This window comes from Athene noctua, chromosome 11 (genome assembly GCF_965140245.1).
Source record: "Athene noctua chromosome 11, bAthNoc1.hap1.1, whole genome shotgun sequence".
NCBI lineage: Eukaryota > Metazoa > Chordata > Aves > Strigiformes > Strigidae > Athene > Athene noctua.
In genome coordinates this window covers 12574603-12599668 of record NC_134047.1, presented here as the reverse complement: position 1 = coordinate 12599668, position 25066 = coordinate 12574603, and the positions used below count along the sequence as shown (strand labels likewise).

The 25066-nt window shown below is 40.2% G+C and overlaps 1 protein-coding gene and 1 long non-coding RNA gene across 4 annotated transcripts in view; one reads left to right on the top strand and one right to left on the bottom strand.

The window, feature by feature from the left end:
* Nucleotides 1-981: 981 nt before the first annotated feature.
* The window catches only part of C11H8orf48 (chromosome 11 C8orf48 homolog), a 40784-nt gene continuing 16699 nt past the window's right edge, over nt 982-25066 (bottom strand). For all 3 annotated transcript variants that reach the window (XM_074915484.1, XM_074915481.1, XM_074915482.1), the window contains one exon: nt 982-4085. In XM_074915484.1, the coding sequence (XP_074771585.1) occupies nt 3895-4085 (191 nt within the window). In that variant the 3' untranslated portion in view covers nt 982-3894. The remainder of the gene's footprint in view (nt 4086-25066) is intronic.
* On the top strand, nt 8845-20554 carry LOC141964779 (uncharacterized). Its single transcript, XR_012634382.1, has 3 exons — nt 8845-9257; nt 18330-18374; nt 19472-20554. It is a non-coding gene; the product is annotated as an uncharacterized LOC141964779 (long non-coding RNA).

Below are 25066 nucleotides of genomic sequence, written 5' to 3'. Positions count from 1 at the left end.
CCTGGCTCTTCCCACTCCTGACCAACTTGTATTACACTGCCAGGAGCAACCCTGGGTGAGCTTTTTGACCACTGATCATCCACCAGTAAATGGGAGATTCATAAAACCCCCTAAATGTATAGTCATTTAGTTTTATGCCTTACTACAGTGTTATATCTACTGGTCTTTCTCAAGGAGTTAAACATTGCCTTTTCTTTTGTGACAAGACTATGAGATTAAGAAAAAACTAATCAGTTTTCATTTACACTCTATGTAACTATGAATAAGCGAAACAGAATTACTGTCGGATTACAATTTCCTTAACTAAAGAGCTGTCTCAAAATTTCATTTGCTTCAGAGGAAATAAGTAAAACCCACAAGCTCCTATTTACTAGACCTGTTCCCTGTAGTCAAACATGCACCTGCTCACTTTAATGATTATCACCCATTTTTGGTATTTTGTCTTTATTTAGCATGGCAGAGCCTACACAGCTATCAGAGTGGGAGCTGGATTCTGTTGTGGCCCAAACATGATGAACAGATCAGTTAACCAAATTCTGATCACAGCATCTCTCTCGCTGGTAACGTCTGAGCCAGCAGAGCTCAGGTTTGACTCTCAGACCCCACACTGAGCCTGCAGCTGGCAATTATGAAGAACCCCAACTTTCTATTTATGAAGTGAGAATACCAGATAGAGAAGCCACTGAGAAACCGCAACCATGGAACCCCATCAAGTCACTGTTAGGATCACTCACAGCCTAGAGCCACAAAACACCTCAAAGCAAATGTTTACACTTTGCTCCACAAAATACAGTGGTGAAAACAGTGGGAGGAATCTAGCAGGCCAAAAAAGATGACATTTGTGTAAATATCTGCCTCCAACCACTCAGTTCCTAACCTTGCAGGATTTCAAAGTCCATAACTTCTTTTAGCACACCAGCTGCTTCTCCTTCAGAAACGGTGACGGCAGGCAGTGTGAAAATGACATGACTTGGAGACAAACCAGTTTTATTTAAAAACAACATTTATATATATTACACACAACATTCTAAGTTAAAAGAACATTATCAAAAATGCTAAGTCAAATATTCAGAAGTTAAGCACTTCCAAAATTAAGATCACCTGTGCAGTCTTAAATTGAATCTCTTGTGTTATGCAGGATGCTACTGCTTTAAATTACACAATCACATAAAATTTTTTCTGCAGGACCCTTGTCTCATTCAGTGGAGAGGGTGGATGATTCTCAGTTAATGAGCAGCTATTCAATATTTGTTTTCTTCTTGTTATTTAGTGTGCAGCCCATTTCTGATGGCTTGCCTCCACAGGGGGTTACTCAGAAACAGTTGAAAAACTCCCTGATTGAATGCTTTATTACAGAACAAGATCATTTCATCTCTGCTTAGTTTAACTCACTTCACCAAACGCATACTCTAAGTGCATATGATTAATTTATTCAAGGATTTATTTCTAGGGTTCACATTACTAACACATTTTTTATGAACTTACTGTCCCAACACTTCCATTTTACCTAGACTGACTGCTGAAAAAAATATTAGAAAGTTTCTGTGTTGTAAAAGTATTCATTAATTTGGGGTATCTAATTTAAAAAATGAGAGCATGCTTTTTGTAGAGTGCTTAGCATTATATGGTGCTTTAAATGCTGAAAACTCAGGTCGAGCAGCAGCACTAAGTATATGGTGCTGTTGCAGATCAGTTATCATCTCAAATTGAGTATCCAGAAAATGAGGAACATTCCGTTAATGAACACTTCAAAAAAGGTTTCATTTGCAGCAACTTGGCATTAGAATCTCAGTAGTAAAGGCAGAAATTAAATCAAGTTTTCCAAGGCTGAATTAACAATGAGACCTAGTGATGCGATTATAGACAGAATAAGCAGTGCAAATGCACCCAGATCCGTGGACCCAGAAGACTCAGGTGCCAGACCAGAAAGACAGGGGGAAGAGAGGGAGAAGCACCTACAGTTACCAGAATAAGGGGACTCATTACTCCCCTTCCATCAAAACCAATGACAGACATATTCTTGCATGTCAACTACGCTGTATAGACCACCCTCTTTATTTCCTGCACTTTAAGTCACTGTTTAGAATATATTTCCAAACTTCTGCAACCACTGAAGCTGTGTAGAAGAGTCAAAGACTTTTTCACAACACTGCGTGCCAGGCTTCCAGTTTATTACTCATCTGGTTAGCTTTATGTGGACAAGTGCAAGAAGGGATAAGACTCTGTCAGAGGGCATCACTTGTTTTAGTTGGGAACTGTTTTAGCAAGGAGTTGCTGGTTCCAAGCCAGGTTGTGGAGGGGCATGTGTTCAGAGCCCATTGTCTATTTCCTTCGGGTCCTCTTCTTTACCATCACTGCCAAACTCTGTTCCAGCCCTGTCTTCTCATCTGATTCTTCATCCTATTTTCCTATTTTCCTCTCACCAGACACTATCAGTGCCCACGTTCCTGTTCCAGTCTCTGCAGTTGCTCCCACATCAGCTCCAGGACCCACCTGCTTCCCTCCTAGATCTTCCCCAACCATCTTGGAGAAGCATATTCCCTGAGTGATGTGCTCCCCTGATAAAGCACATCTTTTCCGCTTTCCCTGCATGTACTGGCTCTCCACCCTAATCAACCTTTACAAAATCCTTAACTGAACACAGTGTTTCTTCCCTCCCACTCCCAGTGTCCTTGCTGATCAGTCCTGGGCTACCTTCAATTTACCTCCAAGTACAACTCAGCCTGCCAAAATCCAGAGTTACAATTCCTAAAAGACCTCTTCTGATCCAGGTCACCACATGGTCTGTGGAGATGAAATCTGTAGATGTTTAGGCTTGAGGGTAGGCTGTCCACATTACTCTAGAAAACCTAGTTTCCTGACCTTCCTGATATTGCCCAAAGGTAAGATCCCTCAGTACCTAAATTCAGGCTCTTCCTTCAACTGGTCTCTGAAGGAGTCTTTGTTTGCCATGATTATGGCAAGCATAGATTATGGCATGCAGACTAGCATGTTTATCCTCACAGGCTAATGTTAACTTCTCTGAGCAACTCATAATCTGTACTACACTTATAACTTGGCCAAACTTGGGTGAATAAAAAACCTACTAATGGTGACAAATTTCATCACTCCATCAGCCTTTAGTTCCACACTTCAGGACTAGAAGCACTAATACCTTTGAGGGAAAGACTAAAAAACCCCCAGACATACATGGCTGACAGTGTTACATGTTTGCCAAATTGTTGCCAAACAATTCCAACTGAAAAACAGAGCTTAGGCAAAAAGCTTGAGGAAACCTAAGGAACAGAGCTAAGGGATGATAATCAGTCAAGTGATATGAGGTTTTGCTCTCAAACGGATGATGCTTTCCTGTTTGTATGTCTGCCTCCAGGCATAAATGTACAGAACCATATTGCCTCTGGCAGAAATCAGGGAAGCAGCAGGGTACAGTGCAGGGCACCCAGAAGCCCACCACAGAAGAGTAAGGGACACTGACTTAGCAGGAATGAGAGTTAAGGGAGAAGAGGAAGTATACAGATCTCTTGGCATGGGAAGAGAAAACAGAGACAGATGCACAGGAAAGCAGAAAACACGGGATTTGTGGCTGCAGACTGTCTCTGAGGAAAAGGGAGAAAGAATGGGCTGGGAAGGTGGTGCACAGATTACCGTGGGCAGGAGTGGCTAGCAGGAACAGCTAGTTCAGGATTCAAAAGAAATGATGCAAGCGACTAGAAAACAAACACACAGCTTCTCTCCAGAAACCTTACAGAATTCAGGTGGTTTCAGCCCTTCTGAAATCTGAACTCCTCTCAGACTAGTGCAATCAGCACACAGCACCTTACACTGGAGACTGGCTGTGATTTAACAAGCTTCTCCTGTCTAAAATAAGCCAAAACATTAACCCTGTTCTGTGTCCTAATGTATTGATGCAATGGTAGAAGCAAGATAAAAAGATGGAAAAGTGGAGTTTGTAGTGACCAGTTTACTCCCTTTTCCTGTAGTCCCATCCCAGGAAATAGCTCTCTGCAGAAGAGCCCCGCTCCAAGGCCTCCTGGCCAGCCTTCCAGGCAATCTCTGCAGGAAGAGAGGCAGCTCCTGCAGTTTCCCTATTGAAAGAAAATGAGAGACACTGTTAACTTTAGGTATGGCAACTGTTAAAAAGGGCCTTCTTATGCTCCGAAAGCTGCTGTATTTCCATTTTAAAAGAAAATCAGAGGTGAGAAGAAAGAACCTCAGACACAAAACACAGGAGGGTATGTATAGCATGTGGAAGTCCACTTACAAGAGTACGCATCTATTTCATGAATGGGAGATATTGCCCAGAGACACGATTAGTGTTTAAATTTAACTAGCGCTCTACATGAGCCAAGAGAGGCAACAAAAGAAAATCCAAGAAATTACAAGGTTGGTGCTGGTAGAGAGCTATTCTGGGATTACTTGGGGTCATTTCAAAGAACATATCAGCTTCTTTAACAGTTCTGACTTTTGCAATTCAGCAGTGTAAAACAAGATGTACTTACCTACATGCATTAGAATGCTCTTACTATGTTTCACATTTCCAGAATGTTCATTATTTGATTCAAGCTGTTCTGAGGCAATTTTTGATCTGGCAAAAGAAACACATTGGCTCTCTAGCCACTAGTGCTAGGACTAGAAATACATGTAGATATACACAGAAGGAGTTAACTTCAGTGGAAAAATCTAGATTTATATTACTGTTGCTGAACCAGAATTTATTCCTCACCTAGTAGACATGAAACCAGAACTGCTTCATGGCAAGAAAAAAAAGTTGCTAAGATCAAACATGTAGCCCAAGATTCTGACACTGCTTGGTTCCACATGCTTTTAAAAATGCTTTTATATTTACAGAGAAAAGTTAATACAGAAAATCTGTCCAAAAGGGAATTTCCTCTTTACATGTGCTAACTAGCGTGTGTCTTATAACTGCAGGCCACAACAGAAAGACACTGCTTATAATTAAGGATGCTCTCATTCCCACATGAACGTCAACAGACACCTTTACTGAAATCCTTCAAAGCTTTCAACCTCAGCGCACATTTGCTGAAATGAATTCTACAGGAGAATTCTGTGCTATGTACAGAAGCATTTCCTTCTATTATTATCTGCAATGTCTTTCAATTTCACTGAACCTCTTACTCTCAAAAAATGCGGAAATTCATTAGGAGTTTTGGACTTATTTCCTCAGTTTTATGTGTTTTATATACTCCTACCATACCCTTCTCTTGCCTGCCTTCTTTCTGGAATAAAGAATTCAGGGACTCTCAGCCTTCTTCAGAGCTATTTCATTGACACCCATGTACAATGCTAGTGGAACAGTCTGATAATTCCCACCAACAATGCCTCTGAAATCTCAAAACTCATTCCACGTTTCATGATCAGGCTGCATTCAATTAAAATTAGTGATACTGATAGATGTAGCAGCAGTACTAGGGTAAGCCATTTTTACATTATGTGCTCATCCAGAAATAGATTGTTAACTGATTTTTTTATTAAGTAAATTTTCTCTCTCCTAATAAAATCAAACCTTCTGGTTAGGATTGAAGAGAAGAACAACACACAAGAACTCAAACTTTTTACATAATGGAGCTTCATTACATTATGTTTGGCTATGAATTTTGCTCTTCCCCTGAAGTCAATATTTATAACTTTATCAAACAAAGAGGAATTTGATGGTCTGGCTTTGATGAGAAACTTTGCTTTTAATAATTCTTTTTTTAATGCATGCCTGCTCAGTTCTAAATCAGGAAAGTCATATTCCTTTCTCACTGCATCAAGGTGAAATGGTGACCCATTACATGTAATGGACTTGTTTCAATCTCTACATAATGAGAATAGCACCTTGACAAGAATATAGGCATTGAAGGTAGAAGAGGACAAAACATTTCCTTGGGAGTAATCTCCTTGTGTCACATACCTACATTACAGCGGTATCTGATGTGCTTTAATTTGTCACTGTTTGTAGTTTAAATTTCTAAGAGAAAGGACAATCTGGAAGCATGAAAAATTACTAATTATAACATTTAAAATAGAAGCAGCAATGGAAATGTCAACAATCTGACTGGAACATCAGAGATTTTTGCAATGATGAATAAGGAACATTTCACTGCAGACTGGGAGAGAAGCTTTGGGCCATTTTTCAAAGCTTGAAGAACTTCTCAAGGAGTTACAAATGCTCATTTTTCTTCTAGCCCTTCAACTACTGTCAGAACATACTGTGGTCTTTCTAATGGCTCCCATGAACTTTGAACAGCATTCACTGTCAAGAGATCACAAAGCACAAAGATACTTAGGTCTAAGTCCTATTGAAATCAATGGGAGTTGGGCATTTTGTATGGCTCTGCTGATTTGGATTTGTGGGCTTAACCATGATATCAAGTATTTACTGAACCACTGATTTTCTGTGAAGTGTAAGTTTTCCTAGAGAAGATAGGCCTATGTCATATAAATACTGTTCCTGTAGGTGGTCCAACAGCCCTCTGACACAGCCATAATTTTCAAACTGACTGATACAGTTTCTGACCAGTTATGAGCCTTGAAATAGAGAAGATTCAGGAAGTAGCAAATTTAAGAGCACAAGAAATGTTAGTGTATTAGTCATACTGGATTAAGAACAAGTGTTTGAAAAAAAGATTCAATGCAGCATAAAAATATATTAGAATATCTTCAGACATTCCTTATTGGCTTACTTATGAGTTCATAGGCAAAACCCTGGAAGAGTTAAATATAAATAAAAATGGAGGAAAAACTACCCTTGTACTAATACAAACTGGTAGAAATTTGTATTCCCAGATCTTTGCATATGTATATGTATGCATATATATAAATATGCATGTATACACACACATTATATATAGCTTTTTCAGTTGACATAAGATACTTCAGTAAGAAGCTGTGTATAAAAAGAAATATAAAAGGAAGTTTTATGCAATGCAGAAAACTTCAGTCAGTAAGAAAAACAGAACTTTGGGAGGAAAATATAAATAAGGGCTAACCAGACCTGTAACAGCCTTTGTTAGGCTCGTCACCTTATCTTTCACTGCTAGCTGGCAATACAGAGAAATTACTAAAAAATAAAATCAATTAAAATATCTCAAACTATACCTACAGAGGAATGGACGGCATCTCTGTTGAAAATCAGGCCTCTGCATACTTGAAATGGAAGTTATACATAAAGGTCAGTCTCCAGGTAATAAAACCCAGGTTCTCTTCAAGACTAGCTGAGAAACGCACCATTTTCAAGTTTAAAGCACAGGGACAGGTTCTAGCTGTGTTTCCAGCATGCCTGTATTGTAGTAAAGATGTAAAGTGCTTTTTCTCCACTCCATTGATTTGCCCTATAAAAGAACCAATTGCAACTGCAATTCTTCTCCCCTCCAGTGTAAGCAGCTGCACTCCCTGATTCCTTTAAGAGACCCGCAGGAAGCAGGGAGCCTGGAATAGGCACAGGTTACTCCTTTGCACCCCAGGCTGGGGACATGAAAGCAAGGAGTGTAAAATCATACTCCACAGATAACACAGCAGAGTACTGCATTGCACACTGAAGAATTCTGTTACATATTTTGATCTACGCTAATGTGAAGGTTGCTTTTCTTGATGTGATATCCTGATTGATATCATATCTAATCCAGAAGCACTTCATTAAGAAGTTGCCAAGAATCAACATTTTGACTGTTTCAGCCTTTAACTGCCAAAGCTGGTTAATTTTTCTGCAAACTGAAGGAAGGATAGTCACTCTGTAGGCAGGTGCAACTTGCTCGATAACTGTTTGAGTCATTTTTGGGTATACAGCAGATAAGCTCTCCTGTAGTTTTATACTTACTGGACAGATCAGGCCTCTTGGCTTGTTGTGGCAATCCACCTGGTTACTGATTTCCCCTTCATCTAGTATCATGTTTTAGGATGGAGCTTCTTTTGGGCAGAATACTTCTGTAAGCAAAGGAACTAGATAGCCTACTTTTCAAAGCTAATTTCTTTTTAAAAGTGTGGACATGAGGAAGGTGGCAGAGGGTGGGATGTGACTTAAAAGCAGATGGAAATGCAGAAGAACAGTTGCTTAGCACCTATAAAAGTCAGGCCCACTTCTTCACAAGATATGTATGTATTTAGGTACTCATATTTAGGCATCCACATTTGAGTTTTGGCCTCTAAATAACCTAAGTCCATCACAGGTTTTTTGGAATGTGCAGTTGATTAAATAAACAAAGATATTAACAGTCATAAGAATCATGCTGCGGTCCTGGCAGCAATCAGCTCTTAGGCACTCAGGGACAGATTTTGTATTACCTATGCTCCTGTGGGGAGCTTTGTCATCTGTTAATGCATGAAAAAAAAAAACAGAAAAAGGTGCTGTAGAAACTTAATTCCACAATGATTTCTCAGTCAGTGGGACAATGAGGGATCAGCCAGCAGCCTTCTTGCCTTTGTCTGAGCAAGAGATGCAAATTAAAGATTGGAGTCAGAGACAATTATTCAACCTAGACTATTTTATGTGGGCATGTGTGTGTTTTGGAATGGGTCTGCAGCATCTGTTTCTCTGGGACTGAATCAATACAACATGGGAGGACAGAGACAGAGAGCATTTCAGGAATGTAAAAAAAAAAAAAAAAAGAAAAGCCTGTAGAACTGCTAGATTGACAGCCAAGAAGAATATGCTCAAAAGCACTTAGAAGATGAAAACATTTCTTTTATATTCTACTCCATTTCTTACTCAGTTAGGAAAACTCACCTGATAAAAGGAGCAAGAAATTACCCTGCTTAATGACACAGATAAAGGAAGAAAACAGAAGCACTTAATTCCCATAAGCATCTCCTGTCTTTGTCTCAGCCTGCTTTTTATGCCTGGATTATGCTAACACTATTAATCTTTGTGTCTGTGACTAACTCCTGGGTTTTTATGTTAGTGACCTGATTCTGCACTAACATGCTCCTCCCAGTTTGGTGAAGCTCCCCATGTGATCTATTCTTCCCCCTAAATAAAGTTGAAAAATTTGGCTGGGATCAGTAAGTGCTGCTGAGGTAGCGGGCGGGCGTGTGGAGCTATTCTACCCTCCCCGCATCTGCAGCACAAGTAACACGCCTGTTCAGCGTTATCTGCCTCTCAGTTTTAAAGACCAAGGGGGGACGAGACTGGCCAGTGAGCAAGGTCTCAGGCTACCTCCATGGTCAGGCTTCAGCACGGGCTCCCAGCCTTGCCACCCCCGATCACTCTCCCCTTTTGAAAGTAGCTCAGCAAGCCGCGGAAGATGTGGCCGGAGAAGGTGAGTACTGCATGGCTATGATGAATCCTTTGTGCGGAACCGGAGGCTCATTAGAAAGTAGAGGAGGGAGGGGGCAGCGGTTGCATTTTTGAAATGAACACAATCAAAAGCCTCCTTTCCTCCCCTGTTACGCGAAGGGCATTTGTGCCCCTTTCAGAAAGAATCTACCTAATGAGCTGATCTCCCGACAAAGCTCATTTTCCTGGCGCGGGGCACAGAGCACAGCAGCAAAAAGCCCAAGCCTCAGAACTGCCTGCTGCAGACGTGTCATCTGTCCGGCTGGGCAGGCGGGTGCCTCGCCGGGCTGCTCCCGCTGCATCCCGCTCCAGCCCGCCGCAGCCAACCAGCCGGGGGCACGGCACGGTGCGGTACCCGGCGAGCGGGGCTGGGGCACGGCACTGGGCATCGCGGCTCCTGGTTTGCAGGGCTGGCTCGGCACGGCACCGCGATCCCCACCCGGTGTGAGGAGCTGGCGCCCGGCGTGCGGGGCTGGCTCGGCACGGCACCGCGATCCCCACCCGGTGTGAGGAGCTGGCGCCCGGCGTGCGGGGCTGGCACGGCACGGCGCGGTACCGGCACGCAGGCTGGCACGGCACAGCACCGCACCGGGCAGCGCCGTACCGGCGTGTGGGACCGGCACGGCACAGAGCAGCAGCCAGGGCTGCACTGCTCACCCTGCTGACCCCGGCCCGGCCCTGCACAGGGTCGTGGCCCTCACCGGGGCTACCCAGCTCTAAGAGGCGCGACTGTCCTCCCCTGGGTACCGGCAGCTTTCCACACATACACCCACCACACACCCACCTTGCACAAAGACGTATGTAACATCCTCCCTCATAGCACAAAGGTGCGCGAACACCCCTATAAACACACTCTCCTCCTCCTCTCACACAACGTGCATCTTCCTCCCCATCCCCACCGGGCCCCAGGAACCCTCACCCTTCCCCATTTATCATGCACCTGCTTCTCCACATGCATATAAACCTCCCCCTCAGTTACCCATATAATTTGTCTCCTTTGTTCACCCACAGAAGTAGCACCCCCCTTCCTCCCCCTCCACACCTGCTCAGTATGCTCTGCCACCTATGCATGAAGGCTGAGCCCCCTGACCCACAAAGGGAGATAGGTGACATGCCCCCCTCATCCCCTGCCACCCACGGCTAAAGCAGCACACAGGCACCTGCCATGTAATTCACTGATCTCAAATGCATTTCACATAACTTTTCCTCTTTGGAATGTGATTTGGAGCTAAAAGGAAAGTCATCGCTGACCAGTAAGCACTAAATGCTTAAAGTCTTTATTCCCTTCTCCCCCCTAATCCTTTAGCCTCAGTGCTGGGACCAGCTTACTGCACACCAGTTCTACCCACCACAGAGACAAGCGACCTGAGCTTTAAGACTGGGAAAAGGGCAGTGGGAAAGAAGGAAGAGTGTTTTCTCCTTACCTAGAACTCTCAAATTACACAGACACAGTCCCCAGTCCATGCTGTGGCAAAATAAATGTGATCTTTTTCCAGAAACGTATAGACGCAAAGTAGCTGCATCTAAAATGACATTCATCACTCCTCCTCTCAGCCCCCTGCTCCCTCCCACCCTTTAACTTATTATTTTTCTTGCACAATTTTAAAGGTGAAATTCCCTGAGTATTGAATATATTGCAGTCCTAGACTAACTGTTCATCAAGAACAGGCACACTGACTGGAAGGAGAAGAGTTTTAAATTAGTTGGATGAATACTTGAATGTTCAAACAATCTTTTAGTCTTTGCCACATTTAAAAAAAATGTTAGCCCTGTGGGAGTTTCAATCTTGGCAGATTTTAGATCCAAGAGAAAGGCTGCAAAGCATCCCATCTGTAATTACTTTCCTTGCTAGCAGTAGGGAAGGAGAAAAAAGGAGAGGAGAGATTAAAAAAGGGAGTAGGATACAAAAGCAGATCTCATTTGTCAATCTCCCTTTCACAATCAATTATCCCAGACTCAGAACCCCCCTTCACCTGCAAGGAAAATGAATTTAATGAAAAGGCTTCTGATTGTCTTAAGATCTTATTTTATGAATAAGGTTCTTAGGTTTGGGGTTTGTTCATTTGAATTCAACACTAAACAGCTTTCAGTTTTCATTTATCCTATAACTGAAGACAACAATTAAACATCCACTTGTACCTGGACTGGTAAGTACTTGTTCTGACTCCAAAAAACATGTAATGCAGAGCGTTAGGATAAACTGATCCTAGAAACAGAGAAGTGGAAAATATCGCTGAGCAAGTTTAAGCATCATTGTAAGCTAGGGAATTGTTTGCACTCCAGGAGTTGCATTTTCACAGAATAGCATTGAAAATATAGACTAATGGAAAAATTCACAGGCTGCCTCTGTAATCACAGGATGTAATTGCCCCTGATTTTGAAAGGTGTGTGGGAAGAACAGCATAGAATGTTGTCCAGAAGAAATGAACTAAATTAGCAAAAAGTTAACCATGAAAGACAATTTCAAAGGGAAAAAAGAATCCACATTTTAAGGGGTACATTTTTTAGATGATGATATAAGACTGCTTCTTTAGTAGGAAAAACAAAGAATGACTTATAGGAAAATCTGCTCTCCGAAAGAGGTGTAGTGTGTGTTGTTTTGAGGAAAACAATCTCAACATAGTTTTTAAAATGCAGCGAAGCCTATTTTGAAGTGAACTTCACGAAGGGACAGATCTGTTCAACTGTTCAGAGAACAGCACTTCCATACAGCACTGTTTTCCAATTTTAAAAGGGAAAAAAATCCAAACCCTTGCCCAAATTATGAGCATGTGAAAGGAATAAGACTCAGTGTCTTTTCCTAACAGGTTTTATTACAGCATGCTTAAACCTCAGTCTGCACACCTATGGGGAGCATTTAATATAGAGTTTCAAAGCTACACTAAAAATGTCATACAAGGATTTCATAGATCAGGATGATAAACTTCCCTCACACCACTACACAGACAAGAAGGCTAAAATACATATCACTGGTACATTTTAGTAACACACTGGTTTAAGGAGGGAATTTGTCAAGCATTCAGTCTATAAGACAACTTACATGTAGTTTGTACCTGGTAACAGGCTCCAGCAACTTCCATAAGGATTTGGACTTTGTACAGGCAAAACATTCAGGTACAAGAAGGCTATAATCACACCTAAAAAGCTGCTGGTGTTTATCAAATCACAGTTATACTAAATTAACATGTTATACTATCATGAGAAGTCACCAATAGAATCAGTGGGATGAATATCAATTTCAGAGAGTCACACACATGGGTCTGTTGCTTCAACTGCTCTACACTTCAGGGATTACTTAATTAAAATTAAAACCTTAAAAAACAGAGTTAGTTCCATATGAGTTCTCTATAAACTAAATGACCAGGAAAAGAGTTATGTGAGATTTATGGTCCACACTAAGCACATACACCTGCCCACATGAGTTCTTCTGGAACTTAAAAGCAGATGTCCTGAGGAGTTGCACAGCCTACAACTTCCACCTGAATCAGCGAAAACTGTTTTGTTCAGCATCTCTCAATGCAGAGGTAAGATGGTATCAGGTTCTTCTCTAAAATGACTTGTCTTTGTCATACAGACTGTCCCTGAAAGTTATCCAAGCCAACTGCAGCTTTAAGGAGAATCAGGATCCCACTAAATATTGTTGCTTTTATAAGAACAAGATTGAACTTTCGGTTGGTTTATGGATCTGTCCAATGCCAGAATGAGTTATTACAAGTGCTTCCAAAACTTGCCATCTTTTCCCCTTCTAACATAAGGGAGGAGAAAACCTCAGGTATAATGAAGACAGAACAGGCTGAACAACTGCTAAAAGCAGAGTTTTCTTGCTCACTGGGATAAAAATAGTGTAAAGCATTCTAAGAGACTAAGGCTAGAATTTTATATGCTTAACTGAGAGATTGGCTTGCTTAAGTCTTTAAGTTATCAGTTATATCACTGGATGTAATTGCAAGAGGTTTATGCAAATTAAGTTTCTAAGGATGACTATACGTAAGTCTAATACAGATAATTTTTTCTATTTTGTTTTGAGATTAACAATACAGAACACAAAAGCATAAAGAAGTTGTTTGATTTTAGGATTTCTCAGATAAATCTATGGTGTTTAACACCTACAAACCCAGTGACACTGCACACATACCTGAAGTGTCATTCTGTAACAACCTGACATTTATTATTTAAGCCCACATTCCCAAAGTACACAGAACCTTCCAGGAAGTATGAAGCCTAGCTGCCTTTCAGCTGAAAGCTGATCAGCACTTTGTAGACTTGAAACCTTAAGATTTCTGAAAGTATTTTAAGCATCCAAAGATAGAGACAGATGTGTACTAGTATGCACATGAAAATGGCAAAGGTGGTCTTATGTACATATTTGAAATACTCTTAAAAGCTCACCCTTTGTTCTTAAACAAGAGTTTATAGAAGATGCAGTAAAAAATAAGTAGCAAGGCTAAGACATCTCACTCCATGCTTTTTGAAGCCTTTCCTGCCTTCTCTCCTCCTCCTATTCCTTCCTCCTTTCTCTCCCTCCTCCTTGTCCCTGCTTTCATTTGCTCTCACTCCCTCCCTGGCTTTCATCTGCAATTTTGTGCACAAGTGCATTAGTAGATGTCTTGCTACACTTGCTCTGGAGGAGGAGAAAAGAATCATTTACATATTAGGTTTACAGCATGATGGATACATTTCATACAAATGTTTTTATTTCAAAAAGACCTAGATTTAGAGAAGGCACATTCTTCTGTAATGCAATAAAAACAGAAGAGAGAATTTGAAAGGCAGCAGGGAAATTTATAAGCAAGCTGAAGGCAGAAAGCAAGCAAGCAAGCTTGAAACTATATTGAAAAGCCAATATATATTTAAGATTATATAAATGCTAGAAGTAATTCAACATTTGGAAATGCACAGCATAGGTATGGATGAGTACATGAAAGACACACACAAAGACAGAAACCAGAGATTCTCCTACTGTTGAAATCAAACATTTTTTATATCACTTCACAAGGGGCAGGTTTATAGTTTCAGGTCAGTTTGCTTTGGAAAGATGTTTTCGTGTGCATTGTTCATTTGAGAACAGTATTACATATTTCTCTTACTTGCTGTTGGTTTATATGTCCCTATCAACATTCCTACTCAATCAATATGATCAGGAAGTCAAAGGAAGTTTGAGTTACCCTAAGGGTCAGGTATGTACAATTAGCTTCCTATTAAAACAACAGAACTGTAGTAGCTCACGTATAATTTCTGGCCTTCATCCTTCCAATGAAGCTGAAGATTTCAGACATTCACCAAACTCAGTCCTTCCTTTAACTGAAACATAGAATTAGAAAACAGAGTTACCCTAACAATAAAAAAACCCCAAACCATAGCCAATTAAAAGTTCATACAAGTCTGGTTTTCCATCCAGCATTTTGACTTTTTTTTTTTTATGGATTCAATACATATCATCACTCTTTTTAATGTAACACCGATAACATCATTATTACTAAGTCACCAGCAAACAGAGGCAAGTTTTACCCTTATGAGAAGGAAGGAGTCTCAGTGAAATCAAAAAGCTGTTGATCAACATTCTTATCTCTTTTCAGTAATTCTGTATTTGACTGATACCAGCAACCTCAATTAATATCTGAGACACTGATTTTTGTTACTGTCATTTCCCTTGTTCCTCTCGTATAAATTGCATCCAACCTGCTCTTACTTTCCACCCTCAAAAACTACAAAAAACCTCAGAAATATATTTGTCTCTACTTTGTTGGAGTACTTAGAGGCACAGAGGTCAAACTTGAAGAACAAAAGGAAAAGATAATGCCTGTCATAGAATAGTTTGGGTTGGACAGGACCTTAAAGATCCCCTAGTTCCAAGCCCCCTGTCATGGGCAGGGACACCTTCCACTAGACCAGGCTGATCAAAGCTCTATCCAACCTGGCCTTGGACACTGCCAGGGAGGGGGCAGCCACAGCTTCTATGGACAACCTAAGGATACTGCAAAACAAGGAGCTGGTTTTGTCCCTCCCATTCTGAGCTGTACTTTACTTGAAACATTAGCTTGCTAAAACAGAAAGGTATGAAAACACAAGTCACAGTAACAAAGTCCATCTCTAGGCAAGGACATGTACTACATCAATAGCCTATGCTTATGTAAGTATCAAAGTAAAAGATTACTATTTCATTAAAAGGTTTAGAAATGTATTCAGCTTACAGATATTACAGGTTTTCATGAAAAGTTTCTTCCAACAGATGAGTATTTCCAGACCAAAAAATTACTCCAATTATTTTGAGTAAATACCTGAACCTTTCTATTTTATTAAATGTTAATGGAAATTAAATACGTAGTCCTGAGATACAGGTTTGCATGCTCATAATGCTCAGACAAAATACACTGAAGACTTATGACTCACACAAAACAACAAAACAGTGTAAGAATAATTTATTCTCTACTGTTTGAATTAAATTAGAGCATGGACAATGAAGAATGTTTTGGGTTTTTTTTAATAGAAAGTTTCCTCATGAGAATGTGGTGACATTGAAACTTCAGTAGATGGAACTGACTCAACTTAAAATGTGTGTACTGTGTGTGTACATGTACTTAATACAATGATTACAGATAACATGAACAGTCTTCTCAAAATATAAGCAGAGTACTAGAGGTCCAACTCTCTCAAAACTGACATCTCAGTAGGACACAAGCTGATGCCAAGACATTTACCTCTGCTACTACTGCGGTCTCACCAGTGCTGAGTAGAGGTGAATAATCAAGTGATTCCCTCAACTTGCTGACAGCACTGTAATGCAGGTGAGGACGCAACTGGACTTTACAAGAGCAGACTGCTGGCTCATGTTCAGCTTGGTGTGCACCAGGACCCTCAGGTCCTTTTCTGCAAAGCTACTTTTCAGCCAATTGGCTCCCAGAATGTACTTGTGCATGAGGCTGTTCCTCTCCAGGGGCAGGGTTTTGCATTTCACCTTGATCTTCACAAGGTTCCTCTCTGTCCACTTCTTCAGCCTGTTAAGGCCTCTCTGAATGGCAGCACAACTATCTGGTTTATCAGCCACTCCTCCTAGTTTTGTATTGTTTGCAAACCTGCTGAGTGTGCACTCTATCTCATCATCTAAGTCATCAGTGACACTACTGAACAGCACTGATCCCCATATCAAACCCTACTTCCCTACTGACTTGCCTCCAAGTGATCTTTGTGCTGCTGATCTCAACCCTTTGAGACCAGCAGCTCAGCCAGTTTTAAATCCACCTCACTGTCCATTTATCCAGTCCACATTTCATCTGTTTGTCTCTGAAATGGTCCGGGTGACAGTGTAAAAAGCCTCTCCAAAATCAAGCTAAACAACATTTACTGCTCTCCTTCATCCACTGGGCTAATCATTTCATCGTAGAAGGCTACCACAATGGTCAAGGTTATTTTCTCTCTGATATATCTGACTACACCCAATTACCTTCTTGTCCTTATTATGCTCAGGAATGGCTTCCAAGCAGATCTTCTGTGTTACCTTCCCAAGGAACTGAAGTGAGGCTGACCAGCCTGTACTTCCACAGATACTCCTCCTTGCCCTTCTTGAAGATAGGAAAGAAATTTATTTGCTTTCAGTCTTTTGAAAGGTCCCACAGGTCACTGTGATCTTTAAAAACTTACTGAGAATTGCCTTGCAATGACACCATCCAGCTTCCTCAGCACTTCATGGGTCTATCCCAACAACTCCCATGGGTTTGTGAATGTTCAGTAGTTTCTTTAGGCATTCCCTAACTCAATACTCTCATATCAAGGGGAAGTCCTCACTGTGCCACACTTTTCTACTGATTTTAGGGGGCTGGGATTGCTGGGGCAAATCTGACCAGTAAAGACTGAAGCAAAGAAGGTATTCAGTGCTTTGGCCTCTTCCACGTTCATGGTCATCATGTCCCCTGCCCCTTTCAGGTCCACATTTGCCCTAGCCTTTCTTTTGCTGCAGATATACCTAAAGAAGCTCTTCCTGTTGCATTTATGTTCCTAGCAAGACTCATCTCCCAGTGGGTTCTGGCTTTCCAGACCCCATCCCTGCATGATCAGACAGTGTCACTCTATTCCTCCTGGGTCACCTGTCCCTGCTTCTACCTTCTGTATGCTTCCATTTTATGTTTGATGAGCTCCTCATTCATCCATGCAGACCTCCTGCCACAATCACTTGATCTCCTGCACATTGGGATAGACTGTTCCTGAGTTTGGAAGAGGCGATCCTTGGAAATCAACCAGATCTCCTGGACCCCTCTTCTCTCTAACTGTCCTACATGAGAGTCTTTCAAGGAGGTCCCTGAGAAGGCCAAGGTCTGATCTCCTGTACTTCCATGGCAGCTCTCTGGTTGTGTGAGCCATGTCTGCGATTCTGGTGAAATCATCACTTGGCAACTTCATGAAGACCTCTGATTTCTCCTCTTGTTTCTTCTCTACACTCTGTGCATTAGTGTACAGGCACTTCAGATCGACATCCAGTCACGTTGATTGCCAGGAAAAACCAAGAGCTTCTGCCATAAAGCTTCCTTCTTGTCACTTGCTTATTTCTGTGCAGACACTTGAGGTGGGCTCCCTTCAGCCATGTTTTGCAATTTTTGAGGTCTATCTCATCCACATCACCCTGCACCCTTTGCTCGCCAACCCAGTTCACCAATACATCCACAAGCAACATGAAGACACATTCTTTTCCCCCAAGAAGCTTAAAAGCAAGGCAGACTAGAAAGTGGTGGTAGTACTGCTGTATCACCCAGAGACACCAAGTGGCCACAGTCACTCAAAAGTCTGCAGCAGAGCCACAAACAGAAGCCTCAGATATTGTTTTTAAGGGGAGGGATTTGTCCATAAAAGCAGTCGCATTCTCCCAAAATGCAGCTGAAGCACAAACAGTACTTTGCAGACTTAAGATTTTAAAAGCATTCCTGTTTTGGTTTTGAAAATACACATACCTGAACTGATGGTGAAATGGAGTTACAAATAACATCCACTCACCTTCCTGGAACAGTACCATACAGTACCAGATGCCTAATAATTTTATATCTTTGATATTTTATATTCCCCATAGGAATCTGATAGCTGTGGATACAGATGAAATGAAATACAGGTTCAGGCAAGTATGACAAGATCTGATTTTCATTAGTGCCGAGATATTCCACCCTCCTGGACTTTCATGTGGGTGGTGGACACTTAGCTACTCCATAAATCAGAAAGGCATTTCTCAGTTTCTTAAATTCTTTTATTGCAGTTTCTTTCTTTAGGCTACTTGAGAAAGATGTTGACTACACAGCCAAGTAGCACTAAAATATTCTATTGTCATAACCTCCTGATATACGACTTGCCAGTAGTGCAACATGTAGATATTCATCAAAGATGTGGTATGTTGCACTTGTTCCCTTATGTGAAATGAACTTTCAATCAGTTTTACAAACACGGGTTTTTTTGTCCTAAAAGCCAGTAAAATCTGGCTTTTAAACTTTCTTTAAAAATCAACATTTATTTCTGACTATGTGAACATATTGTTTCAAACTGGCAAGAACTGCTCATTTACATCTTTTAACATCAACAGAATGCTAATCTATAGTAAACAGTCTTTATTACAAACAAGAACGTGCTGTTAATTAGTAAGAGAGACCCTCAGTTCATTGCTAGCCTGAGTGGGATGAACCACAGATTTCTATAGAGGATTATTTAGAACTGCATCCTATCAAACAGAGCATCTCCAAACAGTTATGCTGCAAGATCTCTGAAACCTAATTTTGGCCTCAAAGCATTTGGGAGTAGGGTGGAGGGGGTTTAGAGCAATCTGTTATTTGAAATAAATAGCTGTGAAAGTGCTTACAGCTCCTCAGAGTAAAATACCCTGGGGCCAAATTCTAGTGTCCTGAGTGGAAGCAGAAATCAGTAAGAGCAGACCAGCCTTGTTCCTCATCAGATTTAACACTAAAATGAGATTTGGAACAGGGGAGGGAAGAGGGAGGGCAGACCAGCTCTTCATCTTCTCCAGACCTGCTCTTAACTTCAGAACTGATCAGATGAGTAAATTTTTTAGGATTTGTCACACACAGCATGTATCAAAGCCAAATGACTTAACTGTATTTGAAATTCTATCAGAATTATGAAAGAGTAAGGTTTTTAAATTCTAGATTACAGCTCACTGCCTTTAGCCAAGATCACCTCTTAAATAATCCTGTGTCATTTTTCACCCAGGTCATTTTTCCAGATTCCAGATTTGCAATCAGTGAGGACATCTCCTAAACTCCAGTATAACGAGGACAAAAACCCCAAATCAAAATCCTCTCGAGACAAGCCAAGTCTGAGAGAAAGTATCAAAGAAGAGGGGAAAATAAAAACCCTTCATTAACATGAGAGCTCCTGCTTGGTAGCTGATTTTGTTAATGCCTACGATGTTAGCAAAACTAAGCCTGCCCCTCAGTAAAAAAATATGCCTTTGATTTCACTCTCTTTTGGGAATATTTGGGGGAAGAAAAAAAAAACCTGTCACTGAAAAAATTCCTAAAATATAAGATACACTTGTTGCAGTGCTTGTTTTTCTTTTAAGCCTGAGGATAAGCCCTGCCACCACAATGTTACTGGAAAATTGATTCAATTTTCTTCGATTATCTCTTCAAGAAAACAAAGAATCACAAACTGGCAGTCAGCTAAAGCACTTTCCCCTGCCCCTTGATAAAGAAGACAACAGTGCACACACGTTTCTGACTTATACAACTTCGGATATAGATGACCTGTGCTGTAAACTCTGTGACACACACTGTTATTCCTACGCTCCCTGGCTTCATAAACAAACAAAGCTTCTGAGCCCCATCTATGCCTGGAGAACCTGAGGAGAAAACTGTCTTACGAATGACACAGGTGACAAGGGAATCATAGTTCTTGCTTCTTCAGAAATTCTGACCGAGTGGGAACAACTACTGAATCCCAAATGAGGCCCAAGTTCAAAGAAGTTCCTGTACCTGCACTTTTGGCCTCAACAGACTATGAAAACTTTGCTAAACTAAACACAACAAGAGACACTGAAACTAAGCAGCTAGAGGGGTCCCTCTCATCCACTATTGCACTGATAATAGTGCTGATTATTATTTTCTCTTTGATAATGACATCCCTAGTAACCTACTGTTTTCACAAGTGGAAACTGAGAGGTAAAAAACTGCAGAAAGCACAAGAGGAGTATCAGAAAGACCACGAAAAGAGCATTTTTCAAAGCACGCCTGGACTTGTTTCATAAAAACAAAACAAAACAAAAGGATCCACCATGAAATACTCTTGCATTACCTGAAAATGAAAAGAACAGCAACTGTGAAATTTCCAAGCAAATATATCCTTGTTTTATCTTATTTATAAGAGTTGTTAGCAGTTTGGAGATTTCCTACAGCTTTATTATACATATATATATTTATATATTTAGTCTCATTTGTGCAAAGTAAAACCAACGCAATCATGTATTTTTAATCTCTATTGTATTACTAAACAGTAAAATTTAGATCTGTTGCTTGCACTCTTTCAAATATCCACTGGCCTGTGGAAGGCAAAAGGTCAGATTTTGGTTACTGCAAATCAACACAGCTCATAAAAATGAGTGGAGTTGTGTTGTCTTGCACTGATCTAATCATCTGGCTGAAGACTTTGCAATCCAGTTGGAGTCATCAGAGTAAATCAGATTCACAGCTACTCAGCAGTAGCAGCCTGGTCCTGAAAGCCTATGGCTGAAGAACTCTTCATGTCTTCAGCAACAGTTCCATGCAGAGAGCAGGCAGGACCAAGCCCTAAATTCATTAGCATGTGGTAAATCAGTATTTCCTTCACATAAGGTTCAGTGCTGAGAGGTGCTAGTGGCATTCCAACCATAAGTGGATTAAGGACATCCAACGTTAGTGGAACCTAACTTACCAAGGAAAGAGCAAGCCTAACGCACTTTTTTAACCAGGCTTGTAATTATTTTTAAACCAACCATACAATGGTGTGTTTCTATTTTCATAGCCTGTAATATTATGTCACAGAAAAATGACAGATCTATTGTGAGTAGCATATATAAGTAATATTTTCTAACAAAGTGATGGATGTAATATTAATATACGTAATTGTTTTAAAAAGTAGAAAACATGTAAAATTACAAACAGAAACCCTGCTCAAGTATATAGCTTGCTTGCAATTACCATTAAAGCTGTATGTATTTTTAAACAAGCTATAATACTGTGATGATGCTGTAAACTTACTTCTGTAGGCAAAAAAATGTTCTATTTAAAAATGTCAAGATGAAGGATGTAAATGTTCTTAAAGCGCTATCAACTAAAAATACGAATTTTCACAGAATATTCTAAAGGATTCTGTTACATGTTACAGATATATTTTACAAACATATTTATGGATTATACACACTAGTCTATGTGAGAACAAACAGTACTATTTTATTACAAAATAAATAAACGAATAAATAAGCAGTGAATATCCATGCCCAGAAGCTGGAAAGTGTTTTTTTAAGGCACCCCGATCAATTCTACAGGTAATTTGAAGAGATAAAAGGACCTAGTACCTTACTAACAAAAGGTACACACTCCCCATCCTTTCCCAGAATATCCCCATATAGATCATGCTGCTGTCAGTGCAGGCAAATATCTTCAGAATTAGTTGTGGAAGAAAAAGAAACACTTAGCTAGTTGCATAAAAACAATGCAAATGTAGTATTCATAAGATTAACATATGTATTCACAAAATTAAAAATCATTTTTTAACACAGTGGCATTTAGAATACCAACTCTGTTGCAGGCAGTAACAATTTGCACATAGTGTCTAGGTTAGCTCTTCTTGAGTGGAGACAATAAAGAGTCATTCTCTGAAAATCATATTGAATAGTAATAAAATTAGAATTTGAAGAATGCAAGTATATTTCAAAATGCTTTAAAAATACATAGCTGGAAGCACTCCAGCTCTTGCTGGACTATCTATGTATGATTTGGAATCACTGCACTAAAAGCCACAATTCAGATTTTTAGTGAAGAAGGATCTGGGTGCTGTGTCAGCTAAGAATTTCACAGGGAAACACATTCCCTTCCAGAAGCAAAACCTTGTCCTCAGTGCCACCAATTTAAAACTTTTGTCAGTCTCCCAAAACAAATAAATGGGTTCAACTCCTCTTCTTGGAAGCTGATCAAACTGGCTATATGGTTAAAAAAAGAAAGAGGTGGGGGGTGTAGAAATAACTGAATAACTGACTCTTGCCACATAACAAAGCCATGACTGGGAGATGGATTTATGAAAAGGCAGTGGCCCGAAGGGGGTCTGAGGCATTTCAGTTTTTAGTATAGCTTCAGAGAAAAGATTCAAGATTCATGTAAGGACTAGTGGATCAGTAGGACCTTGCTCAAGCAGGGGGTTGGACTAGATGACCTGCAGAGGTGCCTTCCAACCTCCACCACTCTGTGACTACATATTTTACAAGTAGCAGACATCAGTATTTAAACGTGTTTATCTTTGTTCCCAGTTCATATCCAGGCAAGTTTATTGCACTAAAACTTCATTCCCATTCAAACACATGCTAGTAGCCTATTGTGAATTAGATGGAAGTTTATCCTAGAGGAGAAATGAAGTCCCATGGCCCAACAGATGGTTAGAAACAAGACTAAGAAATGACTAAGCCTGGAAGTAAGGTTTTTGTTTTGGTTTGGTTTTTTTAGAGAGAAAGCTAGGGCAAATGAAAGTGGAAATTACATTGCTGCAGTGCACAAAAAAGTGATCTTAATGATAATTTGAGGAATATAATTTTATCCAAAGGGTCAGTTAAAGTATACCATCACAAAACCAGTTATCAGCATACACAGAACATAAAACAATGTATATATGAAAAACCCTTCTGTATTTGTACAAAGTTCAGAGCAATAAACTCTACTACATCACAAATCATTCAGAAGATCAAATATTGCAACTGTGTGTAGCATGAAAGTGAGAAAGGAAAAGCTCCAAAGTACTTTTAATAGGCAGATTGATTTGTTTCAGTGCTACAGCTGCTTACCACATGAATCACCCTTGATCCAACTCACTCCTTTTATGCCCCAACAAGCACAAACAAGGGAGCAGATGAATAAATATTTCTTGATCATAGTTTTAGAGTGTTTCTTCGGATCAAAAGAAAAAAAATCTACTGCTGAGGAAGGGGTGGGGGAGGGGGGGTGGGGAGGGCCATGTCCCATGAGGGGGAAAAAGGAAGAGAAGAGACATGATCTACTTTTTTTTTTTTCTTGACATCCTCCATGTCAGAATTTTTGGATCTCTAGTACCAAACACTGCAGGATTATAAAATAAATCATTTAAAGACTCAGATCATTCATTCCACTGTACTTCCCTAATAGCTGATACAAGAAAGCAGAAGACAAACACTCAGATCTCAGAACCATTCTTGATAAAAAATGAAAGAACTGGAGAAAGCAATAGGAACACACATGCAACAAACATAAGCAAAATATGCTTTGATTTTCAGAGGCGCTATCTGAATTGTCTTTGTAACATTTATGCAAATAAACAGGAACTGTATAGCTACTGTGCTGTGCAAGTATGAATACTATTTTAGAGACAAATACTGTCAGATGCCTAACCCAAATAGCTTATAGTTCAATGTATTTACATAAAGGCTTGACAAGAGTTGCAAAGAAATATTCCAGTATTTCTAGAAAGCATCTACGCACTGAAAGCAAAAGATATCAAAATGTCTTCTTTTGCTCATAAAAATAATCAATCTATATTTAGAGTCCTGGCACTCACTTTCTGTGTTTTTTGTAAGGGCTGAAAGCTGTGTTCATTGGCAATAACAACAAAATTACATTTTCAAAGGATTCAGTTCCTGATCACCACTTCTATATCTGACAGCCCTTATGAGACTTCACATGGAGGAACAGGCTTCCCTTGCCTAGTGTTAAGCAGATTGCTTAAGTTAAGAGACTTTGAAAGACTCGAGAGAAACAGTGAGTGTAGTCCAAAGAAAGTAATGAACAGAGATGGAGTATCCATAAAGAAAAGGTCTGTAAGATTGGAAGGTAGGAGATTTAAGAGATTTAAACATTTCTAAGGATTACTGAATAATGGGAAGCTATGTAACCTGCAGTGACAGACAATTCAAAAGCTAAAGCCAAGCTTAGGAGAATATTTTCAATGGACTTTTAAACCTGCTGTTTACAAGAAACAAGAATAAACTGCCAATGAAGCAGTGAGAACAGCCAGCTTTGAGCAACTTAGGGCTGCATTATGTTTTCACTTGGGGCTTGACCTACTCAGGGTCAACTCCCAGTGAAATCATTCAAGGTCGGTTTTAAGCATCAAAATGCAGATATTCGCTAACATAGGTAAGCCTATCTACCTGTATATCCTAGCATTTCTTTTCAGGTTTGCCACTGATTTGTGGGAAGTGAAAACAAGAGGCTAAACAGCCCTCAAGCACTCTTATAAACAATATATAGCTTACAAAACAAAATAATGACATGGGTGTAAAATACAAAACCAACTTCAACAATACATATTCTTGTCCCAAAATGGGAAAATAAAATGCAACACTAAGATTTATTCATATTTGCTTTGTAACAAAAACTCAGTAAGAGTTCATAGATAATGATATTCCTTCAAGACTTCCACAGCCTTTAGAGATCTAAATGCACAGAAGTCAGGAAACTGGATCCTGATGAGAGTCAGTAACTTTATGACTCACACAAGTCCAACGACCACAAGGTCACTGCAAGAGCAATGCAGCGAGCTCTTGCTGTCAGCAGTAATCAAAAAGGTGGGCTGTATTTGTACCCACAG